General features: G+C 38.2%; 1 protein-coding gene across 3 annotated transcripts in view; it reads right to left on the bottom strand.

Moving 5' to 3' along the window:
- Positions 1-266: 266 nt before the first annotated feature.
- The window catches only part of MED14 (mediator complex subunit 14), a 49,819-nt gene continuing 26,401 nt past the window's right edge, over positions 267-23,684 (bottom strand). Inside the window, exons 13-22 of one of the 3 annotated variants that reach the window (XM_008574607.1) lie at positions 21,267-21,407; positions 17,418-17,529; positions 12,947-13,078; positions 10,869-11,051; positions 10,307-10,542; positions 8,171-8,350; positions 7,973-8,080; positions 5,015-5,140; positions 4,434-4,626; positions 267-1,735 (exon numbers count right to left, since the gene is read on the bottom strand). In XM_008574607.1, coding sequence (XP_008572829.1) covers positions 1,662-1,735; positions 4,434-4,626; positions 5,015-5,140; positions 7,973-8,080; positions 8,171-8,350; positions 10,307-10,542; positions 10,869-11,051; positions 12,947-13,078; positions 17,418-17,529; positions 21,267-21,407 — 1,485 coding nt within the window. In that variant the 3' untranslated portion in view covers positions 267-1,661. The remainder of the gene's footprint in view (positions 1,736-4,433; positions 4,627-5,014; positions 5,141-7,972; positions 8,081-8,170; positions 8,351-10,306; positions 10,543-10,868; positions 11,052-12,946; positions 13,079-17,417; positions 17,530-21,266; positions 21,408-23,684) is intronic. The other 2 variants (XM_008574608.1, XM_008574609.1) reach the window with 2 other exon arrangements.

Here is a 23,684-nt window from a genome sequence, read left to right as displayed (position 1 = left end):
CTGAACTGAAAACAGAAAGATAAAAATGTAAGTTAAAGGAAGGACAAAAGTTTAGTCATCTGCTCCTGAATAGTGGCAGAATTGGGTGAAAAGGAGATGAAGGCAGAAATAAGACATAGAAGAAAGGCAAGGAAGGTCTCAACTCTGACCAGAAATGAATGGAGAATCAAGCAAAGTTGAGAACAGATATGATATAGTTGTAGTGAGATGCTTGAAACTAGATTGATAGTTGATAGTTATAGAAGCTCAATTAAATCATCTTAAAGTAGAATTAAACAAAGCATTAAAATTTAATGGAGAACCAGTATTACAGTGATCAGGTATTATTATTTTAAAAACTTTTCCAAATAACATCAAGTCACCAGAAGACCTTTGCTTCAGATCATGTTCTTCGAAGCCTAAGAAGTCCCTGACTGACTGGGAGAGACAGCATAGTGCTCCAAAAAGAAACCCTGCTGAGATGTGTCAGTATCAGAAACTCCATATGACCCTGGACAGGCCTTGGATCTTGGATTCTTCAAAATGAGGGGACTGGATCAGGTTTCTTCCAAGCAAAACATTCTATCATTTTGTTGATAATGAATTAAATCGAGATTCTTTAGAACCACCCTAATTTTGGGGGGGAAAGCAAAGAGGAGAAGTTAAGCAAGATAAAGAAACATCACAGAAACTTCATGCAAGAGTACAGCATGAAAGTTCTTTGATTCCTAATTAATGCTGTATGCAGAAATATCCTGTAAACTAAATTCACCTAATAGAAAAGTTCCCACATCCTCAACAGATGACAACATTTGCATTATTTGGGACAGATCATAGATCAATTTGAACCATTTACTGTCTCTTCTCAAAGACTAAGTTCTTTCTTTTATACCCAAATCCTACACTGAAAGACAACCAAGGTGCTAATTGTTAACCACGAATCAAGTTAGGAATAAAGAAAATAAATTAACCTTGAAACAAAGATGTTTTTGGTCAAATTTCAGACATGTACTATTAGAATTAATTACTGGCCCCACCAGGTTAAAGATGAAGGGAGGCCCTGAGAAGTCTATAGAGCTTATACACACACAAGTGACTGTCACTGTTTTTTTGTTTTTTTTTTTTTTTGTTTGTTTGTTTGTTTTTTAACCTAGTTTTATTAAATATTGCTTCTTTGGGATGTGTTTATAACACCTCCCAGAACATTTTCATGTAAGGAGTCAAAGCGGTCATATTAAAATACAGCTTCAATATAAAGTTTACCACAGTTTTACAGTATTCAAAAATGACAGACCTGCCTTAAAAAACAAAACAAAAACCAAAAACCAAAAAAGGACTATTACACCCAAAACATAGGAAAACAATTAAATAAACAAGTTTGGCAATTTCATAACTTTATAGTATAAAACAATATTAAATCTATTACTGGCAAGCGGACACTGATGTATTACCTAGTTTGAAATGTGTCCCATTTAAACACACTATACAAGTTCACTATACAAAAGATTGATGGTCTTTTTGATGAAAGAAGTGCACCCTGAAAATTTTTGCCAGTTTAGAATATTTAAGTCTTAAAGCAAAAAGAGTCCTTTTTTCTTTTTTAAACTGAAGGCTGAATTCATATTTTTTTTTTTGTTGTTTTGTCTCATTTGTCAGCCTTCCTGGTTTAAAAACAATAGTGTTTATGGACGCCCACCAGGGGGCAGTGTAAGATTAGCCATTAAATCACGAACAGCTGCAAATATTGTGCATTCACCTGCAACAGAGAAAAATGGTCATTAGCTATTCGCAATACAGGAAAGATGATGTTAACACACCGGTGGGGGAAGGGGTAATTAAACCTAAAATTAGTAAGAACTTTAAAGATCAAAATAAAAGACTAAATTTTAACTGCCCAGATTTGGTTTAGGTTTTGATTTTTCCTTGGGAAGAAATTTTGGGCAAGTCCCAGTTAGGTTTGAATTTAAGAAGGCATGCCTAGACTTTCTGTATAGAAACACTGTAGCATTGGATAAGCCTTTGAAGCTGGGCTTTAAGGTTAATGCTACTGACTGTTTATGCATTTGTAGCTAATGACAAGAATCTAGATTATATTTATGCATTAGTTACAACTTTGGTGGTTTCCTTCTAATGTTGCATGAAAGGACAGATAAAAATGTCTATGACAGCGCTGTCCAACAGAACTTTCTGTGATGATGGAAATGTTGTATATGTGTGCTGTGGCTACTGAGCACTTGTAATACAGCTAGTGTGACTGAGGAAATGAACTTAAATTTTTATATAATTTTAATTAATTTAAACTTAAATAGCCATATGTGGCTAGTGGCAGCTATATTGGACAGTGCAAGTCTATGAGATCTATCAGAGTTTTCTCCCAAATTTCAAGGAAATGGTCAACTTCTGGGGTTTAAAAACAATTAAATACAAAAATAAAGTGATTTTTCGTAAAAAGCACTTCACTGAGGGGGAAGTGATGGGTGTGGGAGGAGGGGAAGGAGGCTGAAGCATGGCGCACCAACAATCCAAAAACAAGATTTGGGGGAGAGGGCTGGTGATTCATCCTCTCAGTTTCCCCTTTGCTCAACGAAACCAAATACTCCGCCTTTCACTTCTTGTAAATATTACAAATATATAAATACTATAAACAAAAGCTGAATCCCTTCCACTAGAGCACGGTCTAACAGTACAGTGGCTGAAAGTAGAACCAAGGACCTCATGTGAATCATAGCCTTCCGGCAAAAGGTATGATGTGCAGTAACCCTGTGCAAGTTACTGCCAACCTTCTCTCCAACCACTGGAAAATTAAGGTACAGGAAGAAAAGGAAATCCAAAGGTTTTCTCAGCCCAAGGGGGGGGGGGGGGGGGGGGGGGGGGGGGAGAACACTTCCAAAATATCTCAACAATTTCTTAAATAAAAGCAATTTTTTTCTTTTTCTAAAAACACATTTTCATTATTGACAGGTAGACAAACTTGCTTGATCCTAATAGGATCAAAACATTTTCCTTTTAATTTTAAATTCCACAAGACATATTACATAAAAATATGTAAGGTAATGATAGTCATCTGCTTGTGAAGGAATGGTATTTATTATCAAAGTTCTATTAGACAGAACTTTGAGAATTCTAATAGCTTTAAACTCTGATTCTTGAGGACCTATTTTTAGCTGAAAGAAGAGAGAAGTCAAAGGATGAAAGCAGAAAATTGTAAGTAGAAGTATTACAACAAAAGAATCATACCCTTCTCTACTGCCCAGTGTATTCCTTATAAACTAAAGTGAGAACTCGCCTTTGTATACAATATAGGGAAACAAACAGCTAAAAATATTTCTTTCATAATTGCTATTCCTAGTAAAATTTTGACACTGTGGTACCTAAAAATGTTTCAGAGAACAACTTTCCCTCATTTAAAAACACAATTCTGTTACCAAGCTATTCTACACAGAGAGATTTAGAGGACTTTCTTAATATTAGAAATAAGCAAAATTTAAATTTAATTTAAATTTCTTTAATATTAGAAATCAGCAGGGCCGGCCCAGTGGCGCACTGGAGAGTGCGCCGTTTGGGAGTGCGGCGGTGCTCCCGCCGAGGGTTCAGATCCCATGTGGAGACCGGTTCCCGCTCACTGGCTGAGCGCGGTGCGGGCGCGACACCGAGGGTTGCGATCCCGTTACCGGTCAGTAAAAAAGACAAAAAGGAAAAAAAAAAAAAAAAAAAGAAATGAGCAAAATGGAAGAAAAGTTCTCTTTGCTAAACGTTATGTTTTGTAATCCCAAATTTAGTACTACCAGGAGTTACATGTTAAGTGTAGGCTACTCCAGTATTGAAGGAACCTTGTTTATCTTTCTGGAAACATCCTGGTTTCCTTGGAAATGTTCAGTTTGAGAGCTTCCTTGTGCACTTGGTGAAAAGGTTCACTTGCACCCGCCTGACATTTATATAAGAAGCCCAAAAAGCAGTGATGCCATTTGTATCAGCTTTTATTCTTCACAAAACATTTAGAAGATACAGAACTTTTAATGATATTATTCTATTCATGATTGAACCATGAAATATGAGAAGCCAACATGCATTTCAACTTTGTGATATACAGAGTGGCAGGTATTGATGGTAGGGCAGGAATTCACAGCCATGGAAAATTCTATCATCCTAACCTAGGGCTCTGTGGCAATGTGTGCTATAAATACAAGCTTCTAGCATTAGCAACTGGGTCAGTCCCAATAGTAAATCACTAACAAAAACAAAGTTCAGGCAGCAGAGAAATGACAAAAATGAAGAACCAGTGAGAAAAGAAGAAAGCGACAGGCAGACATTAAGAGGGCCACAGCAACCAGAGCTCTATTACTAGGACTGGGGGTGGAGGGAGTAAGGAGGGAGAAGAGGATAGGAGAAGGGGTGTCTCTCAAAAGAACTTTTATAACATATAGGCAATAAAATATCGTCTACTGGTCATGTACCTTGTCGTGGTGGATTCATCTCTGCAAACCTCTTCAAAATGTTGCTGACCATCATGGGAGCAGCAACAGAAGAGTTCTGCTGTCTGGGAATGTCTGCCTGCTGGGTTGTACCAGAAGCCATGTCATAAATGATTGGAACTATAATACTAACAGGTTCTTGGGGAGGGACTGATGTTTTCTGAGTTAACTGAAGCTGTAGACATACAACACACACAAAGAGAATAAAAACATAATAAGAAAATAAAACATTTGTCTAAATTTATCAAAAGCATTATTTACTATACTTTCATCAGATTAAAACACAGTAAGCAAAAGAAAATTAAATATGACAAGAAAAGTGACAAACAACTGAATATTATGATTAAGATACAACTATGTCTCACAGTTACCTAGTTCAATAAATTTCTGCTATTACTAAAGGAACCAGGATCCCATGAAGTCCAAATGGACAGTTAAGGGATATGAGCCTATATTTGGCAGCAATAGATAATTTATGCAATTATCTAAAAGCTGCTCTATTATTCTCACATGGCTTTTTCTTCAGAAGCTCTGTACGCAAACAGATGCCAAGTGGTACTTACAAAAAACAGCATTTTGGATTTTAGCACCACAGCAGGTGTCCCAGGAGGTGCAATCGGCGGTGCACTGGGAGGGATCGTCAGGCAAAACTGAACGTTCCATTTTAGCTGTGTTGCCTGGTCAGGGAACTGTTTTTTGGGAAAAAAAAGATATCATGATAAAGTCATATGAACATTTAAAATCATATTCCAGTATAGGAGTCTGAAAGGTTAGAATTATATTTTATACTCAGTTATTAACAGAACATAAAGTGGGTAACCTACATTTTTTCTAAAGAAATACATACATGAAGTCACTAACTGAAAAGTCAAATCTGGATTTATGTAGTATGTTTCCCTTCCTTCCCTCCCGCTTCATTAATTCCCAAGGCCTATGGTCAGCTTCTGCACTGTCTCTGACACCTACTCCCTCCTCTCTATCTTCAGAGAACACCAAACTCAGGGCTTCATTACTTATCCTGTGGTTCCTTAACAGTCCCTTTTAGTGGCTGCCTCTTCCAATCCATCCATCCTTATATCACTGTCAGACACATATCCTAGAACATGGCTCTAATCAAGCTCACAAATGTTCAGTGACACATGCTCCCCCCACCCCCCAAGGACCAACACCTGGCATTCAAAGCTGTTAACTGTTGTCAACCTAAACCTCCCAGTCCTGTTTCCAACTCCTCCTCTAAACAAACTACTCCAACTGAGTTAATGATTTCAAATCACATCCACTGGTGCTTTCGTAGCCATTTTACTCCTTTAAAAACTCAAATGACTTTTTTTTGACATAAATAATGTTTCCTATAGCCTATCAGAGGCAAATGTTCTTAGCAAAAGAACATTGCTGCCCAATATTAACAGTAAAACACCAATTAAAAAAAGGAGTGAGGTATTTGGAGTTACTCAAATCAACACTAGAAACATTAAAATGAAAGGACTACTATAAGACTAAAAAAATATAATCAGCTGCCACCTGGATTCCATCTACATAATTGCATACTTTCACAAGGAAGAATTCAAAATCTCCCCAGAGAAGATTTTTTGATAGATGGGCATCTGAAAAAGTTGGACCAATATCTCACGTGACACCAAGATAAATTTTAAATGGGTCAAAAATTTAAATAATTAAAAAAATGAATCCATAACAGTATTAGAAGAAACTATGGGAGGATGATTTCAAAATTTGGGAATGGAAAGAGTCTTTCTATCAATCATACCAAACCAGGAAGGCTTAAAAACCAATACTGACACATTTCACTATTTATTAAAAAGAAAGTTTTACCTACGAAAAGTAGAGTCAAGACACAAATGACAAACTAGGAAAAAATATTTACAACTAATATCTCAAGGGGCTAAGTTCCCTAGTACACAAAGAGCTCCTACAAAACAGTAAGAGAAAGACTGATAAATCTTGACAAGGATGTGGGAAAGCAGGTACTCTCATAAATTGCTGGTGGGACTATATACACTGGCATAATGTCTATGGAGAGCAATTTGGCAATATCTACCAAAATTTAAAAAATATATATCCTTTGACCCAGCAATTCACTCTAGAAATTTATCCTACTGGCACAGCTGTAAAAAGGCTCTCTATTATGGCATGGCACTGCTTGTAACAGCAAAATATTAGAAACAACCAAAATGACCATCAAGAAGGGACTGCTTAGCCATTTTAATATATTCATATAATGAAATACTAAGCTTCGTTTAAAAAAAACCAAAGACGATCCTTATATACTGAGATGGAAAGATCTCTAAGATTTCTTCAGTGAACAAAGCAAGATGCTCCTCCATTTCAAGCAATATATCAAGCTAGATATCCTCAAAATCATTTCTGCCACAAACACTAACAAATTTTGGGGGTAGCGAGACATCTTCTTAAATACTGTTATGGGTTGAGTTGTGTGTCTGAAAAAAATATTAAGTCCTCACTCCCAGTACCTGTGAATATGACCTTTTTTGAAAACAGGGTCTTTGAAGATCTAATCAAGTTACGATGAGGTCATTAGGGTGGCCCTAATCCAATATGGCCACTGTCCTTTGTAAGAAGAGAAGAGACACAGGCAGAGGAACACACCAGGAGAACACCATGTGATGATGGAGACAGAGACTGGAGTGATAAATGTACAAGCCAAAGAATGTCAAGAACTGCCGTCACCACCAGAAGCTAAGAGAAAGTCATGGAACATTTTCTCCCCTAGATCCTTCAGAGAGAGCATGGCCTGCTGACACCTTGATTTAAGACTTCTTCAGAACTGTGAAAAAATAAATTCCTATTGTTTTAAGCCACCCAGTTTGTGGTAATTTGTTATAGCAGTCCTAAAAAACTAATACAAATGCAGACTGAAACATGCAGAAAATAAGGAAAATCCCAAAAGGGCCAAATATATACCAAGAGCAGATACCCAGTGTTCTGAAAGTAGCCACTGCCTGTGGAGCATGTGCTGTCTGCGACTTAGCATTTCAGTTTTAACGGCTATTCATGGGACACAAAGCCTAGGACCAACAAAGGTGAGGAAATCAGATTTTATAAAATTATATGTTACAAATTTACATATATAAGAATATTTAATAAAAATGGGAAAAAGTACAGAATAGGATATAGAAATGATATTTCATTAAAAAAGTGTATGGGAGAGATGTATTTGCTTTTATGAATGGACCATCTCTAGGAAAGCAGGCCACTGGAACCCTGGTTGGACAGAGGATGGCTGGACAGGGATGGATGGGGCAGGGATAGCTAGACAGGGAGGGATAGGGAATTTCTTTCTGTATCAACTTGTTCTAAATTCAGAAGATACAACAGAATTGTGTTACCTATACAAAGACAAAATTTAAGTTAAAAATTAAGAATTTAAGAGAAAAATGGAAGAAAGTACATAAATGGGTGAAAACCAATAAACATTGCTCCCACCAACTCTAACTTCCTCAAACAGACCTTACTAGAAAAGTATGTGTTTCTCTGTAACTTACCAGCTCTAGCTTCATAATATGCACACAGTCCCTGAGGATGTGTGTAGGAGCTCCTAACAGCTTGGTGAAGGCTATTAACGTATTGGCTTTAAATGGTGGTCCTGCAACCTACAGGAATAAATAAAGCAAGTTACTCTTTATTCTACCTTGACTCTTCTTTTTCATTAGTTATATTAAATTTATGCATTAAACACATACTCTTGTTTCAAAGAATTTCTCCAAAACTTGAAGTTCATCAGGTTTCCACTGTCCTGCATTTTCAGGTGTCACTTTTAGCTGAAGCGTTTGGTTGGTTTTGGGGCTAAGGGCTACTCTGCATTTCAGTGCATCAGTCTTGAACATGATCACTCCGGGTTCATTGGAATTTATCAGCTGCAGCTATAAAACAAGAAGGATGCATCAAGTTAATATGTAAGACAAAGAGAAATTGAAAGTGTTACTGAGAGAACTGTTTCAAAAGGAAAACTAAGTTGATACCAGTTCCAAAACCAACAAAGGCACCTGGGCATTGAGCATCAACTGCTGGCAATGTCACAAAAAGACAGGCAATCAGCCATTATGTGCCTCTTGATGGAAGAACTTAACACTACCTATGAAGTACTCATGCATAAACAACAAAAAACTTAAACCTGAATTCAGCAGTTTGATCCAGAGGATTGATCAATGTGATAGAAAACATGACAGTCAAAAGAACATGTTAAATGATTCCAAAGAGAACCAATCAGCAAAATCCACACTAAGAAACTCTAAAGGACAAATGACTTCTGGACATCAACTACATATGTGATGATAAAGAAATTACTTTTTTTAGGTATGAGAATGGTATGGTTCACTTTTTTTTTTTTAATTAAGAGTCCATACCTTTTAGAAATATATGCAAAATTCTTATGGATGAAATAATACCTGGGATTTGTTGTTAAACTATCTGGAGGGAGGAACTATAGATGAAACAATATTGGTATGAGTTAAATGTTCGAGGTGGGTGATGAGAGCATAAAAATTCATTATACTATTCTACTTTTGTATATGCTAAATATTTTCTACAATAAGCTTTTTAAAAATGGCACATTAGAAAAAAAGAGTAAGGACCACAATCACAAAAGGTTAGATCTGGATTGGGCCCTTATTCTATACCCGAGGTTGACAAACTTTTTCAGTAAAAGATCAGACAGTAGAAGTTTCAGGCTTTATGGGCTATACGGTCTCTGTTGCAACTACTCCGTGATGCCATGGTAGCTGAAAGCAGCCATAGGCAATAAGAATGGGTGTGGCTGCATTCTCATAAAATCTTATTTACAAAAACAGGTGGTAGAAAGGACTTGGCCCCAGGGGGCATAGTTTACTGACCCCCGTTCTAGCCCACTATGTTGATTATGCAGCTGAGCAAAATGAGGTTCAAAGAACTGAAAACTTGGATTGTGAGTGGCAGAGCTGAGGCTAAATCACAGGTCTGATAATTGTCATTCTGAATGCTCATTTATTCAACTTATATTAAAAATATTTTTTCCCCAAATCTGAATATATATAAAGGTTGCAAAATGGCTTCGTGTCAACCGTGGAATAGATATTTTAAACATTCACCATTTTGACTACCTCATTAATACATATATTGATAATAACTATAAATAACTAATATGTATTGAATTCCAAGAAATTATGCTAAGGGCATGAAATATCTCCAATTTCCACAATTGTTATGCGTTAGGTAGATACAATTATCTACTATAATCAGAAAGGTAAAGAAACTTGCTCAAACACATACTAGCAGGTGGTATCGCCTGGCTACAAACCCAGGCAGCCTGATTGACTCTAGAACTGGTGCTATGGACTATGAGCTATCTCCTAAGGGAATCACCACAGGATAGAAGTTTTTTCCTATAAGTGTTTTAAATAAATTCAATTGTTCATATACTTAAAAAGCAGCTTTTGTCCTTGTGATCATAAGTAATTTTATTTCAATGGAGACTCAGATTCAAAGTCAGCCTGTCTGCAAGGGCACTCCAGAGGGCAAATAGTTACTCATATGCTATTCTCTGCAAGGCCAGATCCTGTGTGCACTGACTCTATGTACTGTGGGGACCTCTCTCCAGGCCCATGTTAGCCACATAACTCACAGCACAGCAAACTATAAAATGCAGAAATATGTTAATGTAAGAACGGAAAAGAAAATAGCGGAATCCATTTTTAATGTTAGGGCTCGGTGAAAAGCATAATACTAACGAGCTGGTTAAAGGAAGTGAGGGAATGTCACTTTAGTTCAGATCCTATTCTGCAGGACAACTTAGCATCCAGCCATTGACAATCACCACTTTGAAGGTCACTAGGTACCCATACCGTTTCTTGTTGAATAATTCTTTGAAGATGTCGTCTCATGATGACTGATCCAAGGAATCTCTCAAGCGGTGAACAAAGGTAACTACCCGCCAGGCCAGGCACGAGGCCTGGAGTTGGAGAGGGCAGCAGTAAAATGTTCAAGGCACTGTGAGTGAGGATGGTAGGTATGGACGCTGCCCAAGAGCGCTGAGGTAGTTTACGAGGTGGAGGCATGTTTGTTGGCATTGTTTGGGAACCTTTTGGGAAGGAAAACATGTCATTTAATTTACAAATGCATACTGTCTCACTGTTTCCTATTTTGCTTTCATTACAAATCTTTGATATTCTAAATTAGTTACTTCTTGTGGTGTAACAATCTTATATAAGACTGCTGGAGAAGGTATCCCCTTTCTTACACTTTGCCTAACTTTGTACATTAACTACTATTAACTGATTTATTAAAAGGATAAAAGTTTAAGTTACCAAGTATCCTCATTCAACAAGTAGGACGTGACTTTCAAATAAAAAAGGTCATTTGTTGGTTATACTAAAAAAAAACCTTAAAAATGGTGATGATACTCACTTGTTCCAGCTCGAGGGGAATGAGAGGCATCTGGAACTGGAGAATGTAGTGATGGGTTGGCTGGTGACATTCCCGGCATGCGTGTTGCTGGTGAGGGGCCAGACACTTGAGGAGACCCTGGCCAATTCCCTGCTCGACCACTTGGTGACACCATAGTGTAGGGGGAACTAGGGTCAAGAGTTCCTGTAAAAAAATAAAAAATAGTTCACAAAACCTGTATTTTAATTACCAAAATTATTTGACAGCATTCAATTCTTTACAAGGTAATAACTTTTTTCTTTCAATAGGATAGTTCACCGAAGCTTGATGCTTCTTAACATGTCACACTTGAATCTCCATTTTGTGTAGTTTATGTACTTTTTAACATGATACAAGAATTAAAAAAAAAAAAGACTGAGAAAGGATAAAATTTACCTCCACATAAGCTTCAACATATGTAATATGTAACAATTTACTTTATGCTACTATACGCTTGAAAACATTAAGCAAACAATCTCAAAGCTCCTTTAAAGGCATAAATATTATACTTTTAAACTAACCCTGACGAATTATATTTTCATTCTACTCAGAAAAAGATGAGGAACGGGACATTTTCCATTTTCTTTATTTAGTAAAGTCTACATCGACTAAGAAATGAACCAAGGATCAAGTTTTGAAAGAAGCTACTTCCTGAACAATTTGATATTTCGATTTCATCCTGAAGATACTTCCCTTGTATATCAGAGAGTAAATGGTCTTTACTTATAAAAAGAAGTCTTAAAAATCAGTAATAAAAAACACAAGAACGTAGGCAAAGCGTATAAACTGGCAGGTATAAAATAAACACCAAAGACCAATGAACATAAAAAAAAGGTTCAACTTTACTAACAAAGAAACACACATTAAATAAGATACCATTTTTCACCTATCAAAATGGCCAAAATTTTAAAAAATCATAATACAAAGGGCATAAAGAAATACCATGATTTGTAAGAATGAATATGCTAATAATAAACAAAAATTTAAAAAAGAAAAAAATCATAATACCCCATGTTGGCAATGATGCAGGACAATAGACATTCTTCTGTGATGCTACAGAAAACTGGTAACCTTTCAGGTGAGCAATTTGTAATATGTTTTGAAAGCTTTACCCTTTGAGACAGCAATTCCACTTCTAGGAACTTACCTAAGGAAATAATCACATATGTGTGCAGAGATAGCACCCTTTTTAACTATGAAAAATGGAAACATTCTAAACATATAATAATAGGAGAGCAGTTAAATTATGGTATGCCCAGACAAGGTATGAATACTACAACGCCATTTAATATGATGATTTAGTTTTTACTGATAGAAATGTTCTCACAAATATTAATAGCAAAAAGTAAAACCACAGATGCTACACAGCTTAAAAATTGAAGAAGCTCTTTATGTTCCCATATGGCATGGTATTAATGATACATTAGGTGAAAAAAGGTACTGAACACCGTGTACAGTATGCTGCCATGTGTGTAAAAGAGGGGGAAAGAACAATTATACGTATTTGCTTGTATATGCACAAAACAGCTCTGCAAGAATATATAAGAAATTAATAACACTAAATGTCTCTAGGAAGAGGGACTAGGTGGTTGGTGGGATAGAAAGGAAACATTTCACTGACTACCTTTTATTCTTTATCTATTTGAATCAATTCAAAATAAAATTTTTCAGTTAAAAAATTCAAGACTCAAAACAATTCATATGGTAGGGCACTCATTTTAGAGGGGGGCCTGGGGTGTTTGAAGGGGGAGACAAAGCAGACAAGTCGAGAACAACAGAGATGCAAGAGGGCAGGCAAGCAGGAAGTGGGTGACAGGAAGGGCAAGGCAGGGCAAGGGAGAGAAAGGAAGACAGAGAAAGAGTCCAAAGCAGATACAGATTGACTAGTCATTATCTCTGCATGGTGGGATTAGGCCAAATTTATTTTCTTTTTGCTTGCACAATACTTTTGCTATTTCCTCAACAAACAAGTGCTAATTTTGCAATAAGAAAATTTACTTAACAAAAACTACTTTCATGTCAAACTCTTATGCTATAGCAATTTCCATGTATGGACTCACCATGTGGACTAGCAAAACTGGCCCCTGGTCCTATTGAGATTCCATGCGAGGATGGGGGAGGAGTTGGAACAAATGACGCTGGTGATGGGGCTCTCAAAGCCCCACTGGGGGAGCTGGCAGCATGCAGATTTCCTAATAAAGGAAAATAATTACAGATGATCTTGCAGGACATATATTATGTCCTGTCCACAGACCCCAAGTTAAAAATCTCCCTACAGACTAAAGAAACAAGTAGTAAAGTTCCCATAAATTGTGCAAAGAAAAACTGAAAAGACTTCATTATTGATAAAAAAAGTTTAATTCCATGGGCCCAAATTCTAGCTCCTATATTGACTGATTTAAAAAACAAAATCCAGTGTCCTTTTCACTCATTCAACAAGTAGGCATGAATACCAACTTCACGCCAAACACTGTTCTAGGCATTGAGGGTGCAGCAGTTAACAAAAAAGACAAAAATTCTTGCCCTCATGGAGCTTATATTCTAGTAGAATGAGAAAGACATTGTCAAGCAGTGATGGGGAAAAACAGAGCAAAGTAATAGGGCAATATTGTGTAGCAGTGGCAGTGGGTACTGTTCTTTATATAAAGCAGAGAAGACCTGTCTAAGAACGGGACGTGTGAATTGAGACTCAAAGAAAGTAAAGGATAAGGCATGAGGATCCCCAGGGGATGAGATATTCCAGGCAAACAGTGGAGCTAGTGCAAAGGCCCCAAAGGTGGAAGTGGTTATAAATAACAGGGAGAAGGCTGGTGTGGCTGGAATAGAGTGAGCAAGGCGGGTAGGGGGAAAAGATGAGGTCAGAGATGATGGGGGGTGAGGTGTGGGGGCAGGTCACCCTAAGGACTTAGGGTTTACCATGAATAAGTGGAAAGCCAATGCAGAGTTTGGAGCAGGAGTCATGAACTAACTTTTGTTCTAGAAGGATCACTCTAGCTACTTTGATAAAAAACAGACTACAGAGCAAAGGAAGGGGTAGGGACAGGGGACCCAGTTAGAGGCCACTACAATAATCCAGGTGAGAGAGGACTAGTGGCTTGGGCAAGGGTGACAGAAGGTTGAGGCAGTGAAAAGTGGTTCGATTCTGGGTAAATTCTAAAAATAGAGCTGACAGTATTTGGTAAGTGACTGAATGTGGATGTGAAAGAAAGTTCAGCATGATTCTAACAGCTTTGGCCCAAAGTAGCAGGAAGGAAGGAGCTGCCATTTACTGGGCTGGTGTGTCTGTGGCAGAAAGCAACACCAGGGGGTGAGGGGGATCAGGAGTTTAGTTTCGGTCACGCTGAGTTTGATCTATATACTAGTTATTATGTGGAATGATGAATAGATAGCTAGAAAATGCAGGACTAGAGTTCAAGGGAGAGGCTTAGGTTGGAGATATAAAAAACTGGAAGACATGAATTTAAAGATGGTATTTAAAGCCACAGGACTAGTTTTAATTTAGGATTATGAAATGGGGAACTATGGCTACCAAAACTATGAATAAATACAACATTAAAATACTTGCTATATTACCATAACTATCTTCAATATCAGCAGGTTTCAAATTCTCTATTATGTAAGATAATTTCATATTTTTATGTTCTGTAATACCTAAAGTAATGCCTTATATTTAATAAATATGTTGATCAACTTGATTAAAAAAGTGTTATATTTACTTATTTAGTTGTATGATCTAGACAAGTGACAACTTCTCCATGCCCTAGTTCTCCTCTGTAAAATAGGGATAATAATAGGACCTGTGCCAGAGGTCTGCTGTGAGGATTAAATGCTTAAAATAGGGCTTGGCACACAGTAAACCCTATTTATCTGTCTGCTACTATACTTATTTCAAAATAATTATTTTCCCTTCCTAGTATGCAAAAACAATTTCAAATCATATCCTAGAAACTTTCTATTTGCCTACTTCTTCCCTAGCTGCTCCTTTGCCACTAACCACTGGTGCTCCTAGGAGCTGAGCTTATCCACCTACTTGGGCTTCAATGACCCTAGACATGACATAACAAACTCCAAATCTTCATCTGTGGTCCAAACCATCTGTGATGAGCCATAGGCTTTAATATAGCCACCTGCCTACTGGACGTCTTGACTTAGATGTCTCCAGGGACTTGCAATACCAACAGGTTCAAGAGAACTCCCCTCCTTTATGTAAAATCTGCCCCTCCACCACTCTTGCCCCTCTCAGTTATGTAACCTAACCCCGACCAGCCCCTACTAAAATCCAACAATGGCTTCCCATTACCTACACAATAAAGGCCAAAATCTCTAACCAAGCTGCATCTCTCCAGGCTCCAGCTATTTGGGACAGTCTACCATCCATCCTCTGAGACTTCAGGCTCCACATACCCTACACTGCCTGAAATACCCTCCTTTTCCATGACCCTACACCTGGCTAACTCCAACCCATCCTTCAAGTCTCAGCTTAACCATCATTGGGGGGAGAGAGGCAGGCAAGGGATCTCCAGGGGGAAAAAAGCCAAACCTCCTTGCCAAATGCTCTTCCAGAAGCCCGAGTGACCCCTTTTGTAGCATTCATCACACTTGGCATTACAGATGAAAACTGTTTACCTAGGCATTTAAACAGAGGAAGCACCTCCCCCCCCACCACCAAAAAAAAGGGAATTTAAAGATTTTTTAAATGAGGATCTATTTTGGGCCGGCCCGGTGGCGCACTGCTACAGTGCGCCGCTTGGGAAGCGCGGCGGCACTCCAGCCCGAGGGTTCGGATCCCACATACAGACCGGTTCCTGCTCACTGGCTGAGCGAGGCGCAGGAGCAACACCGAGGGTTGCGATCCCGTTGCCGGTCCCCGGTCCGGTACGGGGGCAACACTGAGTGTTGCGATCCGTTGCCGGACACGGAAAAAGACAAAAAATAAATAAATAAATAAATAAATAAAAAAAAAAAAAAAAAATGAGGATCTATTTTTCAAAAAACCAGGCTAATACAGTAATTTGGAGAGCAATCTGAGTGGCTATGGTGGCTAAGTGTGAGACAGAGTTGGGGTGGGATCTGCCAGGATACGAGTTAGGCAGTGCTAGATGAGCAGCCCAATGTGGGCAACAAGGCAGATTATCATGGACTGGTCAAAGAGGCATTTGTTGTGTGCCAGTCACCAAACTAAATACTTTACGTTATTTCATTCAATTTTCACAACATCTCTAAGCAAAAGGTTTTATATTATTCCCATTTTACAAATGGAATCACCTGGTTAACAAGTGATGTCCCTACATCTCCCATCTGCAGATTAACAAATTCTGCTGGTCAATACAAATTTTTATACAAATATGTAAGGATTTTTTGGGTATTTTATAAAGGGAAAAACTATGCACCATAAATTCTGCTTTTCAATGTGAAAACTTAAAAGCAAGTGTATTTGTTGGGTATGTCACTAAAAATCAGGGTTTTATGTAGTTTTATGTTTGTTCTGTTTCCTGGTAAGCCGGAATGCCTTCGATTGGTACAAAACTATTTAATGCATTCTTTAGTTGATTGGTCTAATATATTTATGTTAAATAAAAGGTTTTTACTACACATATACTTTTAAAAAATTATTTAATTTCTTATATTTTACATCCTACATTACATATCACATCTTTTATGCTAAAACTTTTTTTTTTTAAACATCATTATGCTCTGGAAAAATAATTAATGATTATTTATGTATGGGACAGATTAAGTATGGGACCTGACAGGCAACGGGTCATCTCCCCAAGAAATGTGATACCTGTCTTTTTTGCTAGATGATAAGCTTAAGAGCAGGGCTAGTTTCTGGCTCACTGCTGAATTCCTAACACCAGGCAGCACCTGGCACGGAGCAAGTGCTCAAGAGATACCACTGGTATCATTCAGGTAAAAGTAAAAAATTGGCATTCTCAAACACTTCTACAGCGCACTTCATGGGGCTGCCAACAAAGCCATTTTGTCTGAACAAGAAAGCTGTGCACTGCCCAACTGTGGGGGTAGAAGGCAAGCCACCCTTCACATACACCAGGGTTGGCAAACTTTTTCTGTAAGCGATTGTCATAGCAGGAAAGCAGCACAGACACTACATAAATGGGCCTGGCTGTGTTCCAGTGAAACTTTATTTATAAAAACAGATGGTGGGCAGGATTTGGCCCATAGGCCTTAGTTTGTTGACCTCTGACATACATCATGTTGTGATTAGCACCCCCTGGAGATGTTCCATGAATCTGGCTCTGGATGACAACACCTGCACTTAATACAAACCTTTTAAAGTGCTCCTGAACCATGAACACAAATTTCAAAACCCTGCCATAATGAACGAATGGCAACTAGCCACAGACTAGAAAGGGAATTCACTCGGAAGCCTGAGGCAAGATGCACAGTGCTTCTCAATGTGCGTGCGTGCGTGCGTGCGTGCGTGTGTGTGTGTGTGTGTGTGTGTGTGTGTGTGTGTGTGTATTTTGGATCTGAAAGCTGAACATGACAAGAAAATAAGTAATATCTTACCTGGAGACTGTGTGTGCATCATAGAGGGAGACTGATTAACTGTGCTGTGATAAGATGTAGGGGGTGAAGTAAGAGGATAAGCGCCTGATGTTCCTGGCTGCTTTGGAAATGGCTGAAAAGAAGAAAACTGAATGTTGGTAAAATGGCCAACTGCAGGTAGTCTAAGACAGTGTGACTTTTCCTAATTATAGCTGCAGTGTTAACATTTACACACTTCATTGGTTACCAAATAGGAAACGTGACGTATGAAAATGCGTAAAATACATATTTATAACACATCTAAAAACGTTGATTTTCGAAATGTTTTAAAAACACCCTCATTCCGTTTTTTGCTCGTTTTATCTACCATATCACTGTTTTATGTATATATTTACCTACCACTTCATTAATTCTAAGACATTCCCCCCTCAGTTTAACATCTCTGAAATCAGGGTGTGTCTTTCAATTCAAGGCATGTTAGTTTAACTGGCAGTTTTTTCTTTCTTAGCAGCAATTAAAAAATAGTGCGTCTTACTTTTGGTGGAGTTCAGAGTCAATGAAATATGTTAATTCAACCTGACCTCTACTCATATTTATCTTCATCTCTAGCGATGGAAAACCAAGGACAATCTAATTACTTTCCTAGTCTATTTTTAAAAATTGAGGTATGAATCACATAAAGTGCAGAAATTTTAAATATACAGTTTTATAAAGTTTTAAAAATGTAACTACCACAGAGATCAAGATACTGAAGAACATTACCAGTACCCCAAAGGCCTCCTTTATACACCTTCCAAGTTTTTATCGCCTCCCCAAAGCTAAGCACTATTCTGATTTCCATCACTCAAGTTTAGTTTTGCCTGTTTTTGCATTTCATATAAATACTGAATGTATGCTTTACAGTGTCTGGCTTCTTTTGTTCAACATTATCTCCGTGAAATTCATCCACAGTGCTGCATGTAGCAGTAGTTTGCTTCTTCGTTCCCAAAAAGGATTCCACAGTATGAATATATCCCAATTTATTCATTCATTCTACTCTTGCTGGATATTTGGGTCGTTTTCAATTTTTGGGATAAATAATGTTGTTACAAATATTCTTGTGTTTTTTCCTGCATTTCTGTTGCATGTATACCTAAGAGTAGAATTGTTAAGTCACAGGAATACATAAGGTTCAGTTTTAGCACTCTGGAATACTGCTAAACACTACTGCAATGTAGTTATACAATTTTACACACCTTCTAGCAGTAAATGAGAGTTTCAGTTACTTCTAATACCAAATGTTGGCAAGAATTATTTTTTTTCTTGATTCCATTTCTTGTGCACGTGGAGTGTTGTATCACTGTGGTTTTAATTTGTATTTCTATAATACCATATGATGTTTGAACATCTTTTCTGTGCTAGCTGGTCATTTGGACATCCTGTTTTGTGAAATGCCTTGAATCTTTTATCCATTTTTAAAACTGGGCTATTTTTTTAAAAAATTGATTCTTCCTATACTATTTTAAAGAAATTACAGAATTCGGGCTAACTTACAAGCTACAAAATCATATATTCAATTGTACTGTTTAATCTAATAATGTAGAATGTATCTTTTTTTCTTGGAGACTTAAGCCACACTACTATATAATGAAAACTATGATATTCTTAAACTTTTATATTTTCCTCCTTTCCTTTCTCATGGACTAGCTTACAGACTAAAATTGTATATTTTATATAAAAGAAAAGCTACCTGCTAACATCAAGTAATATCTACATGAAACTCTTTATGAACATTTTTCCCTCACAACCGTCTCACCAAGGATATTAACAGTTCACAAATAAAAGTATACTATAGATACCTGGTAAACAGAAAAGAAATGAAACTGAAATTGTTCAATAAAATGCTCACTCCTTAAGAGTACCTAAACCCAAAGCCACTGACTAATAATGTAGCCACCGCATATGCATCTTTTTAAAAAATCATGACTGGGGGCTGGCCTGTGGCTCACTCGGGAGAGTATGGTGCTGATAACACCAAGGCCACGGGTTTGGATCCCATATAGGGATGGCCGGTTAGCTCACTGGGTGAGCGTGGTGCTGACAACACCAAGTCAAGGGTTAAGTTCCCCTTACCAGTCATCTTATAAAAAATAAATAAATAAATAAAATAAAAAATCATGACTGGTATTAAATATCAAACTCTTTAATTTAAAATCAAACAAAAAAGCTCTACTTAATAAGTTGAATATAGAGCAAGAAAAAGCAGAAAATTCCTAAAGTTCTCACAAAGTGACAAATCAGTCTAACTTTTCTAGAATATCCTAACATTTCTCCCATCCTACCCGCTTCTAATCCTTCTGCCTTAACCTGTAACTACTTTCCTAGTTAAAAATCTCACGTTCAGTATGAAATGCTACACTGGTACACAGAGCTCTTAGCAAAGTCAAAATATCTAATAAACTAGGACTGTAGGCTCTCACTGTGTCAGATTGTTTTTCAGTGACAATAATCATTGTAAAGGTATCAATAAATGACTTATTTGGGGGAGGGGAGAGAACAATGGGCCACATTCCCCCTCCATTCCGCCTATAACACTAGCTCTGCTTTAGCTGTGGTCACCAGCCAACTATCTCAGTCACTTCTTTCCCCCAAAAGACGACCATGCTCCATATCAGGTAACAGGAAAGACCTATAATGCAAATGGCTTCCACAAGATAAAAGGCTGCTCTGGCATCTACTGGGCGAAGGCATTTCTCCCCGATAGTGACCGAGCATCCTCAGAGGGCTAGTACCTCATTTGAGTCAATGTCTGTCACAAGAGCCCCACACCACGGCTATATACAGGTATTCACATGGGGTTCTACTGTGCTTCCCTGCATCTCCGTGAAGGTCAAGAAGGGAAATAAATAGTGAGGAGACAAGAAACTCTAAAGAGCTGCCAGGAACAATATACCTTCCATGAAACCCTCCTACAGGTAAGAGCCAGTACTTTGTCAAAGATGTAAATACACACTGAAAAGTTGCAGTTACTACGTAGCCAGACCAGAAGGTAGGCAATAAAAAAAGCTAAGTAGATTCTTTGCACAATGCTGGTTCCAAGCAATGCTATTTCATGAAAGCTTCTGGGTGAGAGGCAGTGAGCTATTTTATAGGCCAAATCTAAAGAATGAGCCAAAGAGCCTTGCCTACAGGTTATGTGTTCACACGCACCTAAAAATAGAGCCACTGAAGACTCCAGCCCAGAGACAGGAAGCCTTTCCACAGCCACAACAAGTACTTTCCAAGATAGGGAGACACATGGGACTGTTGAAAGGGTAAAGGATCACCAGTCCCTCTCTATTTCAGAAGGGGCAATGAAAGGAGAAAAGTTGGCCTAGGGGCCTGCCCAACTCTCGGACATGTGAAGATGACAGGACAGAACTGAAAGCACTTAAGATCTATAATGTGGCTTATCCAAATGGTCTAAGGACAGAATTCTTGAAATTTGTACACCCGTTCTCTGCAGGAGTCCCTGTTAAATATCACTAGATATATAGTTCACTGTGCTCTACTTTAATAACATCTGTATGTCTTTCAAGACATGGTGAGGACACTCTCCCAAAGTTCTCAAATCCTGGAGATGATGTTTCCACCCCTGGAATGACATAATATCATTTTAAGTACATGGGTGATCTGAGTGTCTGAGGTTAATGCTATTTCCAGCACTACTCAATTCCCATCACTGGAAGCCTCTTCCTCATCTCCCTCTGTAACTATTTTTTCATAAGGATTTCCTGGGCATCTTGGGCCCACCAAGGATCTCCTCGCCTTTCAACAAAGAAGCCCTGACACCTGTAGAACCTGTGAAGTTACACAAATGCGATACTGTTTGAAATTTCAGCTAGACATTACCTGTTGCTGGGATGGTGGCTGGAGTTGTGATATTAAAGAATCCATCATATCTCCTCCTATTGGAGAAGGGGGATTATCATCCTCATTTACAGACCTTCTTCGGGCATCCTGATTGCTGTCAACAAACATATTCAGGAATGTCTACGGATATAAACAGGTAAAATTTAGATTATTTTATCTAACTGTAATAAAATACTTCTAATCATTTAGAATATTTTAACAGAAGCAAACATATTATGTCTATCCCTAATAACTATTATTAGGACAACCTAGAAGAAATATTGCTAATTTTGAAGGAAGGGGACAATTGAGGAAAATGGTTAACAATAAAAACATCTAAGTAAGGGCCGGCCCGGTGGCGCACTGCTACAGTGTGCCGCTTGGGAAGCGCGGTGGCGCTCCTGCCGAGGGTTCGGATCCCACATACAGAACGGCCGCTCACTGGCTGAGCGAGGTGCAGGCGCAGCGCTAAGGGTTGCGATCCCGTTGCCGGCCCCGGTCTGGTACGGGCGCGACACTGAGGGTTGCGATCCGTTGCCGGTCACGAAAAAAGACAAAAAGGGAAAAAAAAAAAAAAAAAAATCTAAGTAAAAAAAATTATATCAACTAAGAAGTATTTTACAAGCAAAAAGTTGAAGAAAGAAATACACTCTGGCACCTCTTACCACCATGTGAAAATTGTATTTTCTTATTAACTTCTGACCCAGAAATGGGAGGAGAAAAATGAAATGTTGTTATGTTGGCCCTATAAATAGCTTTGATGACTTGGAAAATTTCCCATTTAGTGAGAGTTCTCACTTTTTAAGCTAGAAAATATGACAGGAAAACTGAATAAGAAACTAAGCCAACTTTTTTCTTTTTATATTATATGATATTTTGAACTACTGAGAATGACATAGCCTTGTTTTATAGGATGTCATCAAAAAATTGAGCAAGCCTATCAAAGTTTGTGTCTCAAGCACAGATTCTCTTTCTTTTAATACTCCCCACCTTCCCAGTCTTCAAAAATATATATCATAAGCTTATGAGAATCACTAGAGAGCTATTAAAAGTACACAGTCTGACTTTTAATTAAAGATGATGGGTTTGCAACACATATTTCATTCTCTCCCAATAACCCAACAAAACTACTGAAAAAAAAATTTAAAGCAATAAGTCACAAAGACAAAAAGAATGGGAGAAGAGAAAAAATAGCAATACATTCTGGACGCTGCAAAGCAGATGGCTGAGTGGTAACTGAACCATCCGATGTGAGAAAGTCATATCCTAAGCAAGCCGCGGGGAATGCCAAGAAACAAAGCTATTTCCATCCATATCCCCAAGACACTTCAGAACTGGCAGCACCAGATACCTCTGGAAATGGGGATGTATGCTGGGCTAAAAACAGAAGGACTGGGTGAAAATCTTTTCAAGACACTTAAACCCTCCCAGAGTCTCTGCCACTCTCACTAAGTTCAGTTGTTCTGTACCATCCTGTAGAGAATTTTTGACTTGGGGGACTCCAGGACCAATTGAGAAAAAGGGTATATTAAAAATGGGGATTGGGCCGGCCCCATGGCTCACTCAGGAGACTGCGGCGCTGGTAGCACCGAGGCCGCGGGTTCAGATCCTATATAGGGATGGCCAGCGTGCTCACTGGCTGAGCATGGTGCAGACAACACCGTGCAGAGGGTTGCAATCCCCTTACCGGTCAAAAAAAAAAGGGGGGGGGGGTTGAAGTCTACATATAGAAAGTTGAGAATACAAGGGGTCTTCAAAAAGTTCATGGAAAGATTCGTATCATCTTTTCATTCAATTTTTCCACTTTTGAAGTACCCTAGTACTAGTTTTCTTCTTCATTTGACTCTCCCCAAATCGGGAGCCAGATGCATACCATCTATGCATGAGACTTGAATACTCTCCTCTTGGTACTCACACCAGTCCAACAAAAAGACCTAAAACTACTGACACCGGGAGTTTCCCAAAGAAATGGCCCAAGCAGATCATCCTGCAATGAAGACCACAGTCAGTAAGTTTTACCTTTAAATAAGAGCAGAGAGTTAAGAATCACTTACTATTTGAGGAAAGTCCCTAACATGAAAGATATCAACCCTCCCTACCCCATAAGCCAGGTGGATGAAAAGGAGATTATGTAGGAAGAAAAGAGGTAAGAGAAGGTAATGTAGCCATATAAGAACAAGATATAAAATAAACATTTAGAAACAGAAAAGGGCTTTTGGAAATTTTTCTTAAAGATGGGGAAAAAAAATCTTGGCAGAAATGAAAAATAGGAGTATTGGAAGGAAAAAATGCTGAAATCTCCCAGAAAAAAAGAGACAAAGAATAGAAGAAATAATGGGCCGGCCCGGTGGTGCACTGGATAGTGCGCCGCTTGGGAAGCGCGGCGGCGCTCCCGCCCGAGGGTTCGGATCCCACATA

The sequence above is a fragment of the Galeopterus variegatus genome, unplaced genomic scaffold (assembly GCF_000696425.1).
Source record: "Galeopterus variegatus unplaced genomic scaffold, G_variegatus-3.0.2 Scaffold1074, whole genome shotgun sequence".
Lineage (NCBI taxonomy): Eukaryota > Metazoa > Chordata > Mammalia > Dermoptera > Cynocephalidae > Galeopterus > Galeopterus variegatus.
The sequence above is the reverse complement of the archived record's forward strand: the minus strand, read 5'-3'. Positions and strand labels throughout refer to the sequence as shown.